This window comes from Panthera tigris, chromosome C1 (assembly GCF_018350195.1).
Source record: "Panthera tigris isolate Pti1 chromosome C1, P.tigris_Pti1_mat1.1, whole genome shotgun sequence".
NCBI lineage: Eukaryota > Metazoa > Chordata > Mammalia > Carnivora > Felidae > Panthera > Panthera tigris.
The window spans coordinates 15,095,479-15,117,970 of NC_056667.1; the positions used below are offsets into that span (position 1 = coordinate 15,095,479).

Genomic DNA, 22,492 nt, shown 5'->3' on the forward strand with positions numbered 1-22,492 from the left:
GCCTCAGTAATGCAAGGAAATACTGTTACTGAACAATATCAAGACAACATGCATTTGATATAAAAATCGTCTGTAGAAATGACTGGATTAAAGACAATTTTCCAAAAGTCATCCATCATAACAAAGATCTCACACAAACACACTCAAACACAAACTCTGTGAATTACAAATTTAAACAAATTAATGTATCTGCACAAATGTCTCAATGATCAGTGTAGATATTTTTATGTGGCAACTTTTTAGAACTGAATTACTACCAAAATCCTGCCAGAATTTTACATTACATGTTTAAATTAGGATATTATATTATTTTTCTCTAGAGGTTTACAGAAACCTGAATTCTCTTATGATTCAAACTCTACGTTAAAAAAATAGAGTTTAATGTGGGGTCACCTGAGTGGCTCACTCAGTTAAGCATCCGACTTCCAGCTCAAGTCATGGTCCCACAATTCATGGGTTCAAGTCCTGCACGGGCTCCGCGCTGACAGTGCAGAGCCTGCTTGGGATCCTCTCTCCCTCTCTGCCCTGCCTACCCCCAACTTGCACTTTCTAGCTCAAAAAACAAAAACTTAAAAGAAATGCGTACCAATCACCTCACACCCATTAAGGATGGCTAAAAACAAAACAAACAAACAACGGGCACCTAGGTAGCTCAGTCAATTAAGTGTCAGACTCTTGGTTTCAGCTCAGGTCATGATCTCCCAGTTTTGTGAGTTTGAGCCCCGCATTGGGCTTTGCGCAGGGATTCTCTCTCTCTCCCTATCTACCCCTTCGCCACTAGCTCTCTCAAAATAAATAAGTAAAAAAACTTAAACGAACAAACACACACAGGTTGGCGACGATATGGAGAAATTAGAAATTCTGTATACTGTCGGTAGGAAAGTAAAATGATATGGTCACTGTGGAAAACAGCATGGCAGTTCCTCAAAAAAACTAAAAACTAGAATCATCATTTCATCTAGCAGTTTTACTTCTGGGTATGTACCCCCAAAGAACTGAAGGCAGGGTTTCAAAGAAGTATTAGTACATCAGTGTTCATAGCAGCATTATTCACAAGAGCCAAAACGTGAAACCTCAAGTGTTCATTAACAGAAGGATGAATAAACAAAATGGAGTACATACAGCAAAAGAGTACTATTCAGCCTAAAAGAGGAAGGAAATTCTAACATGCAACAATAAGGATAAACTTTGAGGACACTGTGCTAAATGAAAGAAGCCAGTCGCAAAAAGATAAAGACTGGATGACTCCACTTACATGAGGTACTCATAGCCAAAATCATACAGACAGAAAGCAGAAAGGTGGTGGCCGGGGGAAAGGGATTTCCTATTTAATGGGTACAGAGCTGCAATTTTACAAGATGAAGAGTTCTGGCAATACACGGCGCTCATGGTAGCACATCATGAATGTATTTTATACCACTGAACCGTACACTTAAAAATGGTTAAGATGGTAAATTTTGCTTATCTGTATTTTAACACGATTTAAAAAAAACATTAAAATTAAAAAAATAATGAGAGCTAGGGCGCCTGGGTGACCCAGTTCATTAAGCATCTGACTTCAGTTCAGGTCACGATCTCATGGTTCATGGGATTGGGCTCTGTGCTGATAGCTTGGAGCCTGATTTGGATTCTGTGTCTTCCTCTCTCTCTGCCCCTCCCCTACTCATGCTTTGTCCCTCTCAAAAATAAACATTAAAAAAAAATTTTTTTTTTTAACAATGAAAGCTGAGAGGACACTGAGTTTAATGCTGAATGTTCTAACAGCTGACACAGTGAAAGAATTATTCTACCAAGGTCTTGTAAGACTTAACATGTAGGTGTTTTTTTTGTTTTTGTTTTTGTTTGCAGAAAGAAACTACAATGGAGATATGAAAAAGAAAATATAACAAGACAAAAAAATAAAGCCCAAGGGCATCTGGGTGGCTCAGCTAGTTAAGCATCCATCCGACTCTTGATTTTGGCTCAGGGCATCATCTCACAGTTCATGGAGTATGAACCCCTTGTCAGGCTCTGTGCTGACAGTGTGGAGTCTGCTTGGGATTCTCTCTCTCTGCCTCTCCCCAGGCCATGCTCTCTCTAACTAAATAAACTTTAAAAAATAAAATAAAATACAAATAAATAAAACCCACAAAAAAGGTTTTATCCTTAGCTCAGCTAAATGTAATCCTTCTTGAATATTTACTTTCACCTTTCTCATGAAAAAGGGGCTAAGGGAATAACACAGACATTTGTGCTTTGAAGTACAGGCCAACGGCTCATACCTGATGTCCACTCTAAGTTTAGGGTAATACTGAGACACATATTTCCTGATGAGACTGTAGGAAGCTTCTTTAGGTTCACAAAGGCGAGTAAAGGCCAACGGGAGGATATCCTCCAATTTTACTTGTGGTTCTGGATCCACTGCGGAGCTTCTATTCTGAAATATATTACCAAAAATTATCATCATTAAAGAATATAGAGTTCTCTGTTCAAATGCTTCTGTATTCAACTCAAGGGCTTTCCTAAATTGATTGATAATTTAACTTGTGCTAAACTATCACTTTTTTCCACATTCAAACAAATATACTACGGGGCACGATGGCACTTGTGTGGCAACTTTTTTGAGTTAGGAAATTCAGATTGAGAGTTAAAAATATGTATAAAAATGAGGGGCACCTAGGTAGCTCAGTCAGTTGAGTGTCCAACTTTGGCTCAGGTCATGATCTCAGTCGGTGGGTTCAAGCCCCGTGTAGGGCTTTGCACTGACAGCTCAGAGCCTGGAGCCTGCTTCAGATTCTGTGTCTCCCTCTCTCTCTGTCCCTCCCCCATTCACACTCTCTCTCTGGCTCTTGAAAATAAATAAATGTTAAAAAAAAAAAAGTATAAAAATGAAAAGGAATGGTAGACTTTATTTAAAAGTCTTAGTTTATTCTTACCCTTCAACAAAGAATAAAGACCATGCAGCACCAAAAAGCACTGCACAAAAGTTCATTTCAAAAGTGTTTCAAAGTTGTAGAAAAAATGTACAAAAACTTTCAGAGTTGCAAAAACACAGCTGTAGAGGAACAGTCATGATTTCAGTTACTGACGGGAAAATACTGAATGTTTCACTTTATTATTAATATTTTATAATTATTATTTATTTATATATTTTTATATTAGTTATATTTAGTATTTCACTTTATTACAGAAAGTATTATACTTTCCACAAATGAAATTATGTGTCTTAAGGAGAAGTGTTAACATTTACCAAAAAAAAAAAAAAAAAGAAAAAGAGAAAAAGAAAAAGAAAAAGGAAAAGGAAAAGGAAAAGGAAAAGGAAAAGGAAAAGGAAAGAGAAAGAAAAAGAAAAAGAAAAAAAAGAAAAAGAAAAACGAAAAACGAAAAACTGGCTCTGGATATAGTTTTGGGGTCTAATATTGGGTAAAAGATGCACTCATATATGTCCCTTTTCATTTAACAGATTGGTTTCACTAACAGAAGTATAATTCATAGAGTTGCCAATAATTCAACATATGGCAGTTAAGTGCATGGGCTTGGCGGTGGGGGGGTGGGGAGGGGTGGGGGGACGACTGCTTGGATTTACACTGTTTTCTACTCACCAGCTGGGCGATAATGAGCAAATTACTTACAACCTCTTCAGGCCTTAATAGTAAGGCTACACTTTGCATAGTGCCTGGCACACAGTGACCACTCAATAAATGTCATTTTAGGAGATGTAGTTTTGGAGTGTTCAAACTGTGGTTTAGACTTCTTACCTTTCTGTTTCTGGATTTCTGAGGTGTTTTTCTTGATTTTTGGACCACAATAAAACTCCCAGAAGCACCTTTTCCTTTTACCTATGGTAAATTAATTTTAGTTGCAATAACCAATATTTTTATTTTAAATTATCCTGGTATTAATATTTATAACTTTATATGAGACTAAGCAAAGTACAGGGCATGATGATACAAGAACTAATGTAAAATGTTGTTCAACTCTTCAGAGAAAAAAGAACAATGGATGAATCAAAAGACTTAGGACTGAATCCCATTTATGGTACCATCTAGCCATTCAATATTAGACAACCCCATAAAGCCTCTGAGCTTTTGTTCCCCCGTCTACGAACCTGGGGAAGAATGCTATTGTGATACCAGGTTAACAGTATATTAGCTATCCACCCCGCATGAAAGAAGGTATAATCTCTTGGGGAAAATGAGAAAATCTCTATCTTGAAAGGAAGACTGCTCCCTGGCAAAAGTTTATGGACCGCTGATCTCAAACTATAGTGCTTCCCAGACCACCCATGAGTCATTATTACTGCACCTGTGACGGTTATCTAACTCACAGCCACTGCATATGACTGTATGTGTAAGTCTTACCACGTGTTTCCACAGTTTACAAAGCACTTTCACAAAACTTTAAAGCTGATTCACACTAACCAGAGTCCTCCAAACCTTAGCTTTATTTATGCTACCTTGAACATAGCAATCAAGCTGAAATACTTTCAGCCTGTAAAGTGTTGTTTAAGCATCAAAATGAGGTTCAGCCTACGAGGCAAGAATAGGTCATAAACTATATTTCGTAAAGAAAAACACGAAGCCAGCTCATCAATTATGCTGACATACACTATGATTGAGGACAGATCTTTGGCTCTAATTACACTGGTTAGATAATACCTTTCAGTCAGAGACCATTATAAAGGCCATATAAACATCAGTTATACAACATTTTGAGGAAACTATAACGTAAGCTCCACGGCAGAAATCTGCTTTACTCACTGATGGGCCCCCAAGCACCTGGCACACAGGAACAATTTGTATTTGTGGAGTGAAGTACTTGTTGAAAGTTCCTAAGCAGAATTTAAATGCCTGAATGGCACAGAATTCTGTGTTCATCAGACTGTGCAGAAAGGTATGGAAGAAAGGCAACGGGACTCTCAGAATGCAGTGAACTAGGTCCTTTGAACTATTTTTGCCACTACCATGGCATTGTGGTAATTACTTCATCCCTCTGAACCTTTGAAGAAAATTTAGGTAAGATACACTCCATTCCAACTTAAAATTTTTAGGTTTCTAAGCAATGTTTAATGTACTAGGCAAAATAACATAGATTTATGCCTGAAATCAATACTGGTTTTAGTACTAGTCTCAATTTACTCAGGCTTCTCTAATGCTCCTAACAAGCTTCAATAATTTTAGACACTGTTAAGATGAACCTATTTACAAATTTATAATGGTAACAAGTCTAGTCATAAGGTAGGCTTTAAAACTAACAAATGCAAGACGAGAGCAATTCTTTTTTGCTGCTGCAATAAAAGAATTCCTTAACCCCACCTCTCATCTTCAGTACATGATCTCAAGCACAAGGGGCCCCCAAAGAAAATCCAATTAGAAGTACAAGCAGCACTAGAAAACAATTATGCTATCATATTGCTTCTGCTCTCCAGAACAGTTAACTTATCAAAGGTAACTGGCACCAGTGATTTGAAACCTAGTCTCAAATAATAAAACTAGGCCATGCTTAAACATTTCATCATGTTAATTTATATTTTTACAAAAAAAAAAAAAAAAAAAAAAGACAAAAAGCCTAAATGTTATTATGGACTTACAGCTATTACATGTTGAAATGATCTTATCCTCAACAATTGTTTAATACCTGTTTGATGACACCTCTATTTAATTCTCTTTTTAGTGCTTGTTTAAGGAGGTAGCCCCTTCTCTCCAGCTCCAGAGAAGGGTACTTATGGATAATGTATTTCCGAATAGCAACCACTGATGCACCACTCTTCTGGAAGCATGCCTAGAAAACAGATTTACCGAAACACGCATATTACTTCACACTAGCTGTTTTCATTAGACAGAGCATCTGACACATGTTTTCAAAATAAACTATTTTGGAGATGAACTTGATAATGAATGATAAAAATGGCATGGAAGAATGAGTAGTATTTCAGGTAACTTCAGTTCATCATGGCTGTGGAGAAATACAGAATTACAATATTTCTGCAACAATTTTACTTTAGTTCAAACCAGGCAAAGAGAAGACACAACATGTGAAGAACAACATTCTGTGTGTCAAGGAAGAAGCTCTTTCCATTTTAATTCTATTTTGTATTTAGAAGACAGATCTTTAGCATCAAAATGAAAAAAAAAAAAAAAAAAAAAAGAACATTTCTATTACTTGCAGGATTACAGACCTGGCTCATTTTATGGAATGAGCTTTAGCACACCAGGACCAATGTTTCTCTCTAGGCTTTATGCAAATGTCAGCAGAGAAGATAAACAAAGATAATCTGAATAAATGGCATAAAACTGGTTTTATAAATGGCAAAATCTTAAGGAGAGTTTTGGGTAACAATGAGGGCATTCAATTGCAATTTAAAATGTTCTCTTCCATTTCCATCCAATTTAACTATATTCTATTTGATTAATGCCCAAGGAAGACTCAAGTAGGTCATTAAGTCATGAAGGTGGCAAATTTTTTTCAAGTGCTTTACATTTTGAAGCATACATAAGCAGCATCTGTTATTTACCTAGTGGGCTAGTTCACCAATTCTGTGTTGTCTTTCTCTATAAACTGAATGGAGAACTCACTCATTCTCGTTGGATAAAACACTTGGTTGTATTTTATTTTATATACTTTGACAATAAAGAAAAAAATTCACAGGCAGATGGAGCAGAAAAGACTACAGAACATAAAACAAGTTGGGTTAATATGGTTCACCTATTTCAAGTAAATGTTTCTGACCTATTACTCCTGATCTTAAAATACAAAGAAAATCAAACGGAAAAGAACCCTCTAATGCTAAAACAATTCCATGCTCCACCAAACTGACAATGAGATGGAAGCAGACATCAGGACTCCTGTTTGATTCACAAAATGGTTCTGGTAGTCTGAAATCATGATTTGTTACCCTGCATGGAACACACACCCACCCACCCCTCATTTGTACAAATATGCACAATCAGATTCAAACTATTCTTTGGACCTAATTTATACTGTTCTAATTTTTTTGTTTCACTATTTAAAATTTTAGTCCTTCTCCAACCTCACTGTGACCCTGCTTCTCTAAACTTAGGCTGAGTGGTTATGAAGTGAAAACCTTGATGAAAAGCTATACAAAGAAATGAGATCTCACCATAGTCAAGCTATCTAGACCAAGAAAGTTTCAAGGAGTTGAGAGCACTCTTAAAAGAATACAGGGAGGAAAAAAAAAAAAAAAAAAAGAATGCAGGGAGAGGTCTAAAGACAAACTCTTTTCCAGTTTATATGTCAGTGCTGTCTTCTCAAATTCTGAGAATGACCACTAGGCTGCCCCTTCCTATGTATACCATCCTTGATTAAATTGGTTTTTATCCCCCTTTCCCCAACTCTGACTCAGATCCTAGCAACAAGGTCCCTAAAATGAGGGTGTCTTTGGCTCCTATCTTAGCTTCTCTTATCATCTCATCATGTGAATTAACATGGCAAAAGTAACCAGAAAAACTTACACAAAAAAGGCAAGGTCAGATTAGAAGATAACCTTAAAAACCAAGGGGCCTGCGTGGCTCAGTAGGTTGAACGTTGATTTTGGCTCAGGTCATGGTCTCACGGTTTGTGGGATCAAGCCACAGGATGGGCTCTGCGCTGAGAATATGGAGACTGCTTGGGATTTTCTCTCTCCCACCCTCTCTGCCCCTCCCCCACTTGTGTGCGCGCGTGGCAGAGAGGAAAGACAGAATCCCAAGCAGGGATGCGGGGCTCCAACTCATAAACCGTGAGATCATGACTTGAGCCGAAGTCAAGAGTCAAGATGTTTAACTGCACCACCTAGGTGTCCTAAAATAAACAGACCCCCCCCCCCAAAAAAAAAAAAAGATGCCCTTAAAAATTAAAATTAAGAAACCTACATGAGGACCCTTAAGCTAATAGAAGTCAATGGATTATAGAAAAGTCATAAAGGAGGAGAATTTTTGGTGATGAAACAAAGTAGTAAGGTTTCTAAGAAGGTTTCTTATAGCTCAGGTAGGAAAGCTAACCACTACCAGTATTAGACACTCAAATTTGAAAAATGAACCTAAAGATAGTAAATCTTTTTTGGGGCGCCTGGGTGGCTCAGTCAGTTAAACGTCCAACTTCGGCTCAGGTCATGATCTCATGGTTTGTGAGTCTGAGCCCCATGTCAGGTTCTGTGCTGATAGCTAGGAGCCTGGAGCTTGCTTAGGATTTGGTGTCTCCCTCTCTCTCTGGCCCTCCCCTGCTTGCACTCTCTCTGTCAAAAATAAATAAACGTTTAAAAAAAATTTTTTTTAAGATAGTGTATCTTTTTAAGATAAAATCCTCTATGCTATTCCGTTACTCTCAGTCACAATCCGACTTCATAAAGGCAAAGATGACCCTGTTTTATTCTCTGTTATATCCCTAGCAGGATTATCTGACACAGAGAAGTTTTAGTTAGTCCTTAAATGTTTGTTGAATAAATTAACAGGTTCAGCCTTCAAAGAAATACTATACTTAACCAATAAAATGAGTGTAAAAAAAAAAAATCTAAAATTAAAAATACTTGCTATAGTAAATTTGAATTTAAAAAATTAACAGTGCTCACCAAATGTGATTTTCTTAAAATATAAAAAAACAAAAACAAAAACGAAAAAACACATGAACTTCACAATGGCTTTCTTCTACTTCAGTATCTTTTAGGAAACAGCAAGATTTCTGATGTCTGGACAGGAATATGCCATTTTCAAATAACCAAAAGACAAACAGAATAAATCTAAGATGAACTGCTTGTAATAAAAACTTGCCTTAATGGCCTCAGTTAGGATTGCATCCATCTTGGGACGTGGGGAGGAAGCCATCGGTGTTTGTTTCTGGGCCCTGGCTAGCTGGCTGGCAGAAAGGGTAGCCCAGGAAGGTATTGTTTTTTTCACTTTCTTCTCCTTTTCTTTAGACTGATCTTTCTCACTTTAAAACAAAGAATTGTTATTATGCAAGGTAAACTCTCCAGAAAGAGGTATAAAGTCAGAAAGAAGAATAGACAAGAGAGGGATAAAAATTAATGTTTTAATTTACTTCCACACTAAAGTGATATATAAAATAAGCAAAGTTTTACAAAATAAAACCTTTTTTAAAAATTGGATACTGTAAATGAACCAAAAAGGTGTTTTCTCTTAGGTACAGGGGAGAGAAGTCATATAAATTAGCACTGGTATGAAGGACCAGCACATGAAAGAAATGAGAATTTTAAAATGTATTCTAATAACTACAACAGGTGTAATTTAGCACAGTGAAAAGAACTCAAGCTCTGAAGTCAGAAGACCTGGGTTTGAGTTTTTGCTCTAACATTTCCTAGCTATAAGACTTTGGCCAACTGACCTGAATCTCAGCTTCCTCAGCTATAAAATGGTAATATAAAACATTTTATAAGGTTGTTGCAAGAATTATGAGATTATGTTCATAAAAACAATTTTGTGAGCCATAAAGCATTATATAAATGTATTCTAAATAATCATAACAGTACCCCATGCAACTAAAATATAGGGTAGCTGCTAAAAATTCCACAGAACTTAAACCTATAAAGCTGGGATAAAGGATTCCTTGAGGATTACACCTAGAAGGTATAGTTATTACTGAGTTACTCTTTTATTTTAAATGTAATTCCTAACTGTTCTGACCAATTACGAGAAGAATGCAACCAATTATCCTGCAAAACAAACAAACAAACAAAAAAAACCCTCTTCAAATTAACAAAGAATTTCCACCACACTGTACAGAGTATCAGTAGCAAATTTTGCTTTCAGATTCTCAAAGTCACCGTCCAAATGTACACATTTTTAGGTGACTCTGGCAATGGCTGATACAGATTAATGTTTTCTAACATAAACATACAAAAACAACTCGCAAAGGTATAGGTAGGAATAAAATGGTCAAGTGTTTCCCAGGTCAGATTTTTAGAGTCATGTTTCATTTCTTATTGAAATTATGTCAATGATTAAAATATGAGACACTCCCACAATGAATCCTAAGTACACACAAAAAAAGTTTCAAAGGCAAAAGCAATGAATTTTGGGTTATTCAAACCATTGTTATAAGAGCTACAAGCTCTAATAGGCCATAGAACTATATAATAAACCTATTTCAAACAGTAATTCTAAAAAGTAAATCCAAGTAAGTAGCAAACATCTAGCATAAACCAATGATACAATCCTTTAAAACAATCTGATCTACAGTCCTTTTACACAGTCTTCAATTTTAAATAGCGAGAAGGCATAACTCCTTACTCCTTTTTGGTTTCCTCAGAAGACTTGTTCTCTTCCTTCTCTTCGTTCTCAGGTTCTCCCTTTGGCTGCTCTGTCTCACTAGATGTAGCAGGTGGAGTTTCATTCTCTTGTTCTTCTACAGTGGAGACAGATTCCTCTGAACTTATATCTGGTTCTAAAAAATCAGGTGTGCAGAATGGCATCAAATAGATAGATTAGAGCCTGAGTCAATAAAAGGGTAAAAGGCTATATTATTAAACAGAGAAGCCAAATGTTCCAATTGACAGACTTTAAAACGAATAAATGTCTATCAGTTGCAGTGTTCTTTCCTTCCTTATGTAGCTCTAACTGCCTGTTCAAAGGTTGTTTATCCAGACCACTATGTGAAAAAAGGAGATGGACCAGGGAATTACACAGAAAGAGAAACTCATTTTACCCTGAATCAAACCTCTTGCCTGTTCTCCTCTGCAATATTAATGAGATTCATAATTAAGACATTAGCTATTTCATAATTTAACAGATGAATCTTAGTAAGGGAATAAGTAATAGAAAGTTAACACCTATTTTCCAAGTGAAAAGACTGGGGCAAGAGCAGAAACGTGAGGGGGGAATACTGAGGTCTGCAGTGGCTTGTTTGTGTCTTTTCTCAGCAAGCCTCTTTGAGCAGTACTACAAAATACAGAGCCCCAGATATGATTAAATAGGGACTTCTAAGAAAGGACTCTCCAATGGCAACACATAGGCAAAAAATAAAAGTATATGCTTGAAGAGTTTGGTCATTTAAATTATGTGAACAAATTATTATCATAATGATGAAAAATCCTAAAGAATAAAAAAATGCCGGGGCGCCTGGGTGGCTCAGTGGGTTAAGCATCTGACTTTGGCTCAGGTCATGATCTTGTAGTTCATGGGTTTGAGCCCTGGGCTGTCAGCACAGAGCCCCCTCAGGATCCTCTGTCACCCTCTCTGTCCCTTTCCTGCTTGCATGTGCAAGCAATCTCTCTCTCTCTCTCTCTCAAAAATAAACATTTTTTTTTTAAAAAAGAACAAAACCATGCCACTTACTTCTTATAACCAAACTACATATATACAATTCTAAAGGAATTTCTAATTTTCAACAAATTAAAATTCTAAACCCTGAATTTCAGGACAGTCAACTGTCATTTGTTGATCTCATCCTGGATTATGCTCTTCAATGAGACATGCATAGAAGATTGAAAATCCTCCCATATGTTTAGCCAAAATTGAGGTTTTAGAGTCAAACATACCTGGATTCAAAAGTTCAGTCCTTATAATTTTCTAGCTTCATATCTTATGTCAAGTTCTTCGACATCTCCAAGCCTTAGTAATCTTACCTCACAGAGTTATCATAGGGATTCTATAAAATGCTTTAGGGAATACCTGTACGTGTACCATGTGGGTGATTCCCATCCTCCTTCAGCCTCTCCTGCTGCTTCTAGAACTATTTTACAAAATATTAAAGCTAGAACTTCATTCTAACAATGGCATCAGGTAATTCAGATAATTTTTTAAATCACATATGTGTCTCTTACTGCCCCTTGGCCCACTAATTTGATTTAATTGGCTTCATGGGTAAGGACTTTCTATTAGTCATTATGTTTATTTATACATGGTCTTATTCTAAAAAGGATGAAAAGAACCACTTACTGGGTTTTCCTCTAAGAGTAGAATTATAAATTCAATTTCATATTATTTTCTCTTCTCAAGAATAATTGCTTAATAGTTGATGGATTAATAAACGTACAGTCACTCAACAGGCACTGAGTATGTAGTATGTATAAGACACTGCTTCCAACTCATTAAACTATTGTGTCTGTCTCCAAAATGCAAGTATGTATTTTTATATACATTAATACCATAGTGGGAAAAGATAAAACACAGAACTCGTCAAGCGACTTACTGATCCCTTCTGAATTCTTGGCTGACTTTTCCAATACCTGAACTCTCTGGCTTGTATTCTGAAAACTGAGGTCATTAATGATTTAGTGGCTTTACCTGTTAATCAAATGTGGTTTAAGGCAGGCCATCAAGTGGCTTAACTCAGTGCTGGACAAAATAACCAAACTTCAACTCACCAGCACCTCTCATTTTTTAATTTTATTTGGGAGAAAAGAGAGAGAATGTGTGAGCAGGGGAAGAGCGGCAGAGGGAGAGAGAGAATCTTAAGCAGGCTCCATGCTCCGCACAGAGGCCAATTCAGGGCTTGATCCCATGATCCTGGAATCATGACCTGGGCCTAAAACAAGAGTTGGAGCTCAACCAAGTGAACCACCCAGGCGCCTCCCTCTCATTTTTTTCAATATGCTGATTCCCATGTCTCCTAAATAAGCAATTATACCCAAATTGCTTACAGTATTCATCTGAGTATTTTGAGACAAAATCCAGGTTCCACTGGAAAAAAGTATATTCCTGCCGCACCAAGGGATAAAGGCAACAAGAGTGCCTTATTCCTAACCTGTGCTGGTAAACAGATATTTAGTTCTAATAGCCACGACAGGATGGTGCTCATCCCTGGCAAACCTGAGATAAAAAGCAAGGGAGAAAAAGAGAAAAGGAAAAGAAAGAAAAAAGTCACAAGAAGAAAATGAAAAACAAGGAAAAGGAAAGAGGTGATTAAAGATGCCATAAAGGAGCACGATTACCCAGGCTGATGGTTTTACATTTCTCTTGACTCATTATGTTTCTACCTATGTCTAGCCAATCTTCTCTCCACCAATACCAAATATAAACCAATGCTCTGATTGCCCCTTTGCTCCCTTAAGGCCTTGTGATAATTTCTGAGGGATCTTGTACTGCCCGTCTGGAAGTCCCAAGTCCCCCATTCGTCCACAGCCTTCATCCCCAAGACACCGTATGCCCAGAAGCTACTCTTCAACTGTTCCTGTTCTCGCCAACCATTTTCTGTTTTTCATTCCAAGAACATGAAGTTACACCTTCTAAAAATCTTTAGAGACAAGATGAAATTCTTCCTTTGCTCACTTTGGTCTGGAAATGACATATCAATAGGTACAACTTCTCTCTTTCAGTGTTTCCCCAAAACAGCCATGAAAAAACAATTAAGTTCAAAGGAATTCACAGGATACTCTGAATTGGAGTAGAAACTTCTGCCATTTCAAGTTGTCTCCTGCTTTACTTTACCTGGCTTTTCTTCCTCCCCTTCAGCAAGCTTGCTTTTGGGAGGAGTTTCTCGTGTAGAATTCACAGTTCGACGAATCGGCATGGTGCTATCTTCCACCTTCTGAGAAAAGAGACAGCCATAATCACACATGCATGAGAAAGATTTTCTTTTTGTCTTTTTCTCAAGAACCTAACTGGGTGTCAGAAGATGTAGGAGAATTCTTCAAGTCGACTCCAGGATCTGATGCAAATTACTTTTAACAAGTTTTTTTGAAGTGAACCATGGTGTTTAAGAAGTACTTTTCAAAGTATTTTATTTTAGCTAGAATTTCAAATGGAAACTGGTAATATACTTGATTTGGAATAAATTTAAAAGGTTGGAGGTTTTCTGAGGAATTTGAGGGGAAAGGGAAGATGAAAAGAATTTTTTATCTCTTTGATTTTTTCAGATTCACAACCCAGACTCCCCAAAGGAAAGGAAAGGAAAGGAACATGTACCAAGAAAGACCCAGCAGGGTCTGAAGTCAGGGACTGATCCAAGAGTGAGCTTCAAGAATGTGTCAGCCCCTACCTCACCTAACTTGTCCGCGTGGATCAGCTGAGCTCCTACTATAAGTGGGAGTGCCTTAGGATGGACGAGTTCACCTTGAGACGTATCAGTCGCCATTTAAAATAATTTCTAGGCCCGAGTACAGGTTACACTCTGAAGCCTCTGCTGTTAACCACAAGGATTTTTCCTAATGGTTTCAGTGTGGTGAAGAGTCAACCTAAAGCACAGAAAAGACCTGGTGTGAAGATTAACAGAAACAAAACTAAACTAAATGTCTAAATTTAATACACATCCAAAGGGGAAAAATTAACTATAAAACTTCTAGTTAACTGACAGATGACTCGGTCAGTTGTCATTAAGAAAGATAAAATCACTATCAAAATATACACCAGATTAAAGCAGCCACTAAGACAAACGCACAAGCCACAGCAGCTGTTGCACCTTCCACATGAACAAAGGCAACAAGGACAAGAAAGCTCATAAGGAACCTAATCCCATTCCCCTCCTGCTACCATTAGGAACCTAGAAAGGACACAATAAGGAGACTAAGAAATAGTTTAGTCAAATGTTTCCTCAAAGATAAATGACTAAAGAGAGAAGGGTTTTGTTGTTATTGTTCTCAAAAGGATCAGGAAAATTAACTGTAACTTTAACTTCATCTCCTTTAGATAAAAGTAATACAAGGGCAAAAATACTCCTGAAGAACGTGATACGCTAACAGCCTCCAGATCCAGACAGGCAAATTCAGACCATCACCTAGGAGAACAGAAGTATGCTTCCAAGACCTTATTTGTTATTTTTAAAGTAAGCAAAACTAGCACAGAAGAAAGAACATAATTAAATATTCAAAGATAAAACCCATGTAGTCACTCAAATTTGCCTGGTCATTAATACTCTGTCCTCAAAAAAAAAAAAAAACAAACAAAAAAAACAAAAAAAACCCAAAAAACTCTCATCTGGGACTCAGTGACATTCTATAACAAAAATCTCTCCAAAATATAAGAAAATGATCATTTAGGTGCTTAGACCTTTAGGCTAACGAACATTAACAAAGAATTAGAGAACAGTAGATCAGTCATTCAACCCCTGCTTGAAGCTCTAACCCTGTCTAGGAATTTAAGTTTTCAATTTGTCAGGTAATAGTCCCAAGCTACAATAACTGGGATAAATTAAAACAAACAAACAAACAAACAAACAAAAACCCCAAACATAAAGAATGCTTTCACATCTACAGGGAAAATCTTTTTATGGGAACACCAAGAGCAATGCCAGACTTGTGAACGGTCAATCAGCTGCAAACAAATGCAGTTGAAAGAATTCAAGATACACTGAAACTTACTATCAAGAGTCAATTAGCAATATCCATGAATATTTTTAAAATTAACAACTGTTATAAAAACTGCTTAAAATGCTCATATGGCAATTCACTTTGAAGAACTATAAAATACAGAAATAAAAAACTGTTTTCTCATCTGGGAAAAGAGGGCCACACTGGCCTTCAGGACACTCATTAGAAACCCCAAAGTCTTGTGAAGCCTAAATGTCTATCTTGGAATAATCTGAATACATACACCTGCTCATTCATGCAACTAGCACTTACATGGTAATATATTTTCCTTGACAATAAAAAAACCTAAGCAAATCTGCTGCTGTCTTTACATGTGAACCCTACACAGAAGGAAACTATCATGATCAAGTTATCCTTGGTAAAGTGATATTGCTAATGAATTCATCTTTCTTAACCCACGATAATACTAGGTAGGGTGAAAATGCTACTGTCAAGTCAATAAAACCTTCAGGAATCTCTGCTCATAGGGTATCTTGAAAACAATTTTTTCCCTGTAAACACAATTACTGAAAAAAGTGTCAAAGCCTTTCCAGTCAACTATATTCATGAATTACTCAAAATTAAAACAAATGGGTGAAAAGGGGAGGAGGCGCACAGAAGAAGCTGTCACTAATGCCAAGGTGATGAAACTAAAATTGGGGCAACAAGCGCATGGTCCATAAAGACACTGGACACCACTAACCTGAGGACAAGATGAGTTTCAATTAGGCCAGATAAGACGTATGCCCAGGTTGGAATTTAAGAAAATAAATAAATAAGTTGGTTTGCCAATGTTCCTGGCTGCATCCACCAAAAATATAAACCCTGACACCCTCCTGCTTAAAACCTCCCTGTCACCACCCCCATTATTTTACTAGTCCCCCCTCCCACTCTATCACTCTACTCTCGACTCCAAATACAAAGACTTCTTTTGGCCCTGGCACTGTGCTCTGCTCGTCCCTCCCTGCCTCAGTGTTTGCACCTGCTGTTCTCTTAAACTAGAACACTTTTTTCCTAGACACCCCAATCACCTTACTGCTCACTGTCACCCCCTCAGAAAGACCTCCCTCCCAACCTTCTCATGCTTCAGGTTTCTTCAGCACTTAACACCAACTGAAAGTCAAAATACGTATTTACTTGTTTATCATGCATCTCTTCCAAATGCAATGTAAGCACTCTAAGGGCTAGGACTTTAATTCACCAATGTGGTCCCAGCACCCAGAACAGTGTCCAAAACATAATGAGTGTTGGGTAAGTATTGGGGAAGAAAGTTCAATGAACAGTACTGTGTGATTAAGCACCTATTACTATATTCAGCGCATGTGAAGAACACTGCAAAAATAAACCCAGTTACTTGGGATACATATTAAGAAGTCTGTCTTGGGGCACCTGGGTGGTTCAGTTGGTTAGGCATCCGCTTTTGGCTCCAGTCACGATCTCACAATTCATGGGTTCGAGCTCTGCATCAGGCTCTGCGCTGACAGCTCAGAGCCTAGAGCCTGCTTCAGATTGTGTGTCTCTCTCTCTCAAAAATAAACAAACATTAAACAAACAAGTCTGTCTGAGGGGCACCTGATCGGCTCAGTCTGTAGAACATGCAACTCTTGATCTTGGGGTCCTCAGTTCGAGCTCCACGTTGAGTGTAGTTTACTTTAAAAAAAAAAAGTCTGCCTTAGCTCTGAATTTCCTTGGTAAAAGGTCATGGAACTTAAAGCTTCAGCCTCTAATACTTTAATAGGCTGGCTAATGAATTACTTAATATGTTCATTACACAGCTAACAAAACTACATGGATGGTTCATTCACACTACCTCACCATCACCATGTACCTAATAACTTTCTGAACCAGACTTTTAGGCTGCCATGCTTATTCTCCAACAGAGATATTAGCTAGGTGGTTCACCGCTGGATGCTTGGTGCCTAAGAACACACCAGGCATAGAATAGGTGCTCGATAAATATCTGTTAAATCAAAGGATGAACAGACGAAAAAGTTTCCCACCTAGGTTACGTGTGTCAAAAACAAATAATCTGATTTTACTTGTGATTTATGTGGTCTGTCTGTGGTCTTCAATTTAGGTTTTATTTTTTTAAATGTTGGATTGACTATAAAAAGAACTACTTTTGTAAAAGGAAATTCTAAACCGTTTTTAATTTAACGCAAGCAATAAAGGTGATAAAATCCAGAATTTCAGAGTTTTTATTTATTTTCTTTACATTAAGACAAGGCAAGGGTGCCTGAGTGGTTCAGTCGGTGGAGCTCAGGTCAAGACCTCAGGGTTTATTCATGGGTTGGAATCCTGCAAGGGGCTCCCAGCTATCAGCGTAGCTTTGGGTCTTCTGTGCCCCTCCCCCACTTGTGCAAGCACTTCCCTCTCAAAAAAAAAAAAAATTGAAAAAAAGAGAAAGCAATAGAAAAATAAGTAGGAACTTATTGTATCTCAGTTTATCGACATCCTTGAAAATATGTTTTTGGAGTACCTGGGTGGCTCAGTTAGTTACGCGTCCTACTCTGGATTTCAGCTGACATGGGGAGCCTGCTTGGGAATTTTCTCTCTCTGCCTCTATCCGCCCCCAGCCCTCCGCTGAAGATTGTGTGTGCGCTCTCTCAAAATAATAATCTTAAAATGAAAATATGCATTTTAGGGAAAGTAGTATTATTTCATGTTTTACCAAAAAATGTGTGCAATATATTATGTTATAAAATCACTAGCTTTGCACAGAATATATTAAACTGTTCCCAGTCTAAAGTCTTTAACTGTCCTCAGATTACAGTAATGTCACAAGAAGCATGCTGGTAATTAACTGACAACTTTTTTTTTTCCCACTTTCACATTTCAATAAATCTGTTATGTACCTAACAAATCTGTCTTGGGCACAGAAGCTATGGCCACTACAGGGCCCACCTTGAAAGATAATCACAACCTAAACGCCTTAACACTGAAGATTTTCATCTATGAACAGTTTAGGATACTTCCTCCAACTTTCTGCCCTCAATCGTCCAAGTAAGCTTAAAAACGAAGCCAAATCAAAAATAATAAAAAAAACCTTTAAAATGTTACTCCTACGTTGAAACACGTTAAACTAAACTTTTTAGAGGAGCAATAAAAACTTGAAAGAGCTCACAGTGGCTTTATGCCCATGCCAAATTAAACAAAATTAAAAGCATCTTCCAAAGTAAAACCAGTCACGTCTAATTTCACTCTTAAGACACGACAGCTTGTCCATCAAGTCCCAAGCGAATTCCTAGAGATACTTCTAATTGTATTCTCACTTTTCAATGTAATGTAAAGTCAGGAACAATAATAAACAACGTAATTTGTACGCTGAAAGGGCAGTTAAGTTCACCTTGTCCAGTCCTCTGTGCAGGAGAGAATACTCCCCCCAAAGGGTTAAGTGACTCGTCCTCGGTCACAGACAGTGGCAAGTCGGTATCAAAATTCCGATCTGAGGCTCTCACTTCAGCACTCCTGCCTCCACCTCTGGACAAACGCTCATATTCACGAGTTTGACTTTATTAACGAAAACCACCCCGTCTAAGGTGCGGCGAGTAACAAGCTCTGGGAATGCCAGACGGGAAAACGAAAGCTCAGGCCCGCGTCGCAGCAGCAGCAGCAGCAGCAGCAGCACGGAAACGCCCGCCCAGACCGCCGAGAGGAACACGGAGAACAGCGCAGCCGAGACAAAGAGGCAGGGAGCGGCCGGTGCGGGGCCCGAGCAGAGGCGGGGGGAGCGAGGGACCAAGATGAAGGCAGCGCGGCAGAGGACGGGAGGGCTCAGCGGCGGCGGACACCGAGGAGCTGCGGCGCGGGCTACGCGCGGCCGGCGGCTAGAAACGCGGGGCTCGCGCTCGAAGATGCACGCGGCCGAGGCCAACGCCACGCCAGGGGCAGGGGCCACCCCCGCGACGCTAGAATCGGCGGACCGCGAGCACCAGCGCTCCGCGCACTCACCACTGGGAGCTCCGTAATGGCGGCGGCGGGGGCGGAGAAGCCGGGGGGCGGGCCCGCCGCAGCCAGTCACCGCCGCCGGCATCTTTCGAACCCGCTCCGAAAACCGCTGAAGGAATGGGGGGGGGAGGGGGAGACGGGAAGGCGGGGACGACGGCGAGGTCCGCCACGGGCCTCGGGAGCATGCGCAAGGCCTCAGCCAATCGGAGCGCAGCGGGAGGACGCTGGCGCAGGCGCGCTGGGACGCAGGGCCCTGGACCTGGGAAGAGCTACCCCTCCTCCCCCCTAGTCCAAACAAAACAAGGGCGGGAGCGCGCGCGCCAGTGGGCCCCGGAGGAGGCGTCAACGAGAGGGGCAGGGGGCTAGGTCGCAGGAGAGAGGGGAGAGGGCAGGGAGGGCGGAGCGGCCGGGAGAGGCAGACAAAAAGCGCCACCTCCGGGGACCCGAGCGCCCCGCCCCCTCCACTCTGGGAGCGGCGTCGGCGCCCCGGGCGAGCGGCCTCGACCACTCGCCTTCGGGGTCCATCGAGCCCGCGTCCACTCCCCGCCCGCCTGTTCCGACCTGCGTTACCTCTGCGCTCCCCCCTTCCTGGCGCCTGCGTTCAGCACGGCCTCTCGGCGCCGCTCCCGCTGCCGCTCCTCGTCTCCGCCGCCGCTGTCCTCCAGGCCCAGCCGCCGAGCTCTGCCGCCCCGCCCCCCTGCCCGCGGCCCCGCGCGCGCACGCGCGCGCGCACTCCCGCGCCGGCCCCGCCCCCGCGCGCGCCCGCGCCCCCAGCCCACGGGAGCTGAGGGAGTGCGCGCGGCGTGCCTCCCTGGCCGGGCGCGCGAGAACGCGAGAGGGCGCTCGGGGACGGGAGGACGCCGGGGAGGGTGCTGTGTGTCCGCCCACGCTTCCGCCGGGCACTGCCTGGTGGCTCCCGTTAGCTTGGGTTCGCTTTCGTTTTCCTCGGAAGAGCACTCTTCACTGCCTGCCCTTTCGCTACTCTCTGGTTCGGTCCCTGGTCTTTAGCGGGTCTCCTTGGAGATCCGTCTACCTTTAGTCGGGTTGGCTTCTCCCGCTGTCACTTGAGCCACAGCGCGAGAACTACCCTTCTCTGAAGACCGTGGACAGAAGTGGACAACCGGATAGCGGAAAATCCGGTACCTCACATTCGTTCCTATTAAGTATGCAGACATTACAGGGCTGAGTAGTGACTCAGGAAAAGAACTGGAAAAGTTGCTTTTCTAATCTGCGAATCGGTCTTCCTTGGCCTCTACATACATAGGAAAGAAGAGTTCTCAAAAAGTAAACCCTGGGATCAGAAAAGAGGGAATTCCCTTGAATTGTCATATTGCTCGGGTATCAGCGTACTTAGGCAATGTACATACTGTTGAAAATGTAACTTTTCAAAGTCGATGTATTTAAAGGCGGTGTTTTGTGGTGGGGTAGAGGTGGGGCGGGTAACGAATATAGGGAAATAATAAACACTAAAATTACCCCGAGGCTCACAGCAATGTGGCCAATACTCAAATGCTAATCATTCTAAAAATTTATTATGAAACCATTTAAGTACGCTAGCCCAGTGCTCAGGCTGTGTAATCAGCATTTTAACTATCTACCAGCTTTCCCAGTGGTAGCCATCCACTCACTCCATCCGTTGCAAAATGAGCTGTATCAAATTGAACAGCCACCATCATAGACTCCTTACTAATGGTATTACCAGTATTCTGTTGTTGCATTCAACCTGTTCACAAGGGGTTTCAGTTGTGCCATCCCTTTGTCCTGCTCAATTCCTCTGTTCTTATCAACATTCCTATCCTTTGTCTCCCCCTTTAAAGACGCTATTCTATTTCTATGTGTTCATAAAACATCTTACCTTTGTTCTTTTCCCTTAAACTGTCTTTAGCCCTATCTCATGCGAGAAGCTGACCCAATTAAGAGCAAACTAGGTGCTAGGTTCCTCCTCCTCCACAGATTTTTGCTTAAAACACCCCCCCCAACCCCCAACACACTCCTTATTCTGTTGTTTACAACATGTATATCCAAGGAGGGAAAACCTCAAAAGTCTTCCTCAAGGGTGACACACAAACCATGCACTAGGGCTACCTCTTGCTGAAGTCTGAAGTTTTAAGTTTTCGGCTTACAAAGGGACTTTAAATTGTTTACTGTACATGTATATCAGTTTAGGCATTTTACATCTGCTAAATGTAACATCTGGCTAGTTTTGGTTTTTATACTTAGCTGCATCTGAGTTAAGACTCGATGGGGGTATGGTTTTATAGCTTATCTCACTTGCCTTTCTTTTAACGTTTATTTATTTTTGAGACAGAGAGAGACAGAGCATGAACAGGGGAGGGGCAGAGAGAGAGGGAGACACAGAATCTGAAACAGGCTCCAGGCTCTGAGCGGTCAGCACAGAGCCCGACGCGGGGCTTGAACTCATGGACCGGGAGATCGTGACCTGAGCCGAAGCCGGATGCCTAACTGACTGAGCTACCCAGGCGCCCCTCACTTGGCTTTCTTTGAGCTATACTAGTAAAAACAGTATTCAGGGTGGTGTTTTTTGTTTTTTGTTTTTTTTTTAAGATTTATTTTTGAGAGAGCATGAGCAAGTGTGAGCAGGGGAGGGGCAGAGAGAGAGGGAGACGGAGGATCTGAACCTGGCCCCGCACTGACAGCAGCGAGCCTGATACGGGGCTTAAACTCATGAACCATGAGCTCATGACCTGAACCTAAGTCAGAAGCTCAACCAACTGAGCCACCCAAGTGCCCCGCAGTTGTGTTTGTTAAGCAGAGTTATGTGATGAATTTTTTACTATTTACTTAAGCTGTTAAGGCTGTTTGGCTTGCACTGGAAGAAACACACACCTTAGGGAGTTTAGGGGCAGGTCAGCTCCTACAGGGTGTATGGAGGTTACTGTCAGAACATTGGAAGCCTCCCCTCCCCCCCGCCCCCCCCCCCCCCACCGGACTCACAGTCATCTCTTGCACCGAAGTTCCACCATTCAGAGATTCATTCCTTTGGCTAAAGCTTCACTCTCTTCTCTAGCACTTGTAAAGGGCTAATACCAAGGAGAGCTAACATACAAGCCTCAAACTGATAGAGAACTCACTGTTTTTCATCTCTAAACTTGAAAATCTAAAGCTTTCCCTTCCACAGTCAGGGATCAGAAGAGTAAGAACTCTGAGAGCTTGATTAGAAGAGGAATTTCTAGCAGAGAGAAGTAATAAATGTGCTGCAGTCTGTGATGACTTAACAATTATGCCCAGGGACACCTAGGTTACAGGAATGACTTGAGAATCTCAGAAACAGAGGGTTTTGTGAACTAGAAAAGCAAGTGCTACATCCCC

The 22,492-nt window shown here is 40.5% G+C and overlaps 1 protein-coding gene across 6 annotated transcripts in view; it reads right to left on the minus strand.

The window, feature by feature from the left end:
• Window positions 1-22,142, minus strand: part of HP1BP3 (heterochromatin protein 1 binding protein 3) — a 40,141-nt gene extending 17,999 nt beyond the window's left edge. For 2 of the 6 annotated variants that reach the window (XM_042994395.1, XM_042994399.1), the window contains exons 1-8: window positions 19,733-19,848; window positions 13,909-14,104; window positions 13,359-13,458; window positions 10,221-10,374; window positions 8,745-8,904; window positions 5,617-5,760; window positions 3,738-3,818; window positions 2,262-2,416 (exon numbers count right to left, since the gene is read on the minus strand). In XM_042994395.1, the coding sequence (XP_042850329.1) occupies window positions 2,262-2,416; window positions 3,738-3,818; window positions 5,617-5,760; window positions 8,745-8,904; window positions 10,221-10,374; window positions 13,359-13,458; window positions 13,909-14,004 (890 nt within the window). In that variant the 5' untranslated portion in view covers window positions 14,005-14,104; window positions 19,733-19,848. Of the gene's footprint in view, window positions 1-2,261; window positions 2,417-3,737; window positions 3,819-5,616; window positions 5,761-8,744; window positions 8,905-10,220; window positions 10,375-13,358; window positions 13,459-13,908; window positions 14,105-19,165; window positions 19,704-19,732; window positions 19,849-22,117 lie in introns of those variants that run through there. The other 4 variants (XM_042994396.1, XM_042994397.1, XM_042994398.1 and 1 more) reach the window with 4 other exon arrangements.
• Window positions 22,143-22,492: the final 350 nt, after the last annotated feature.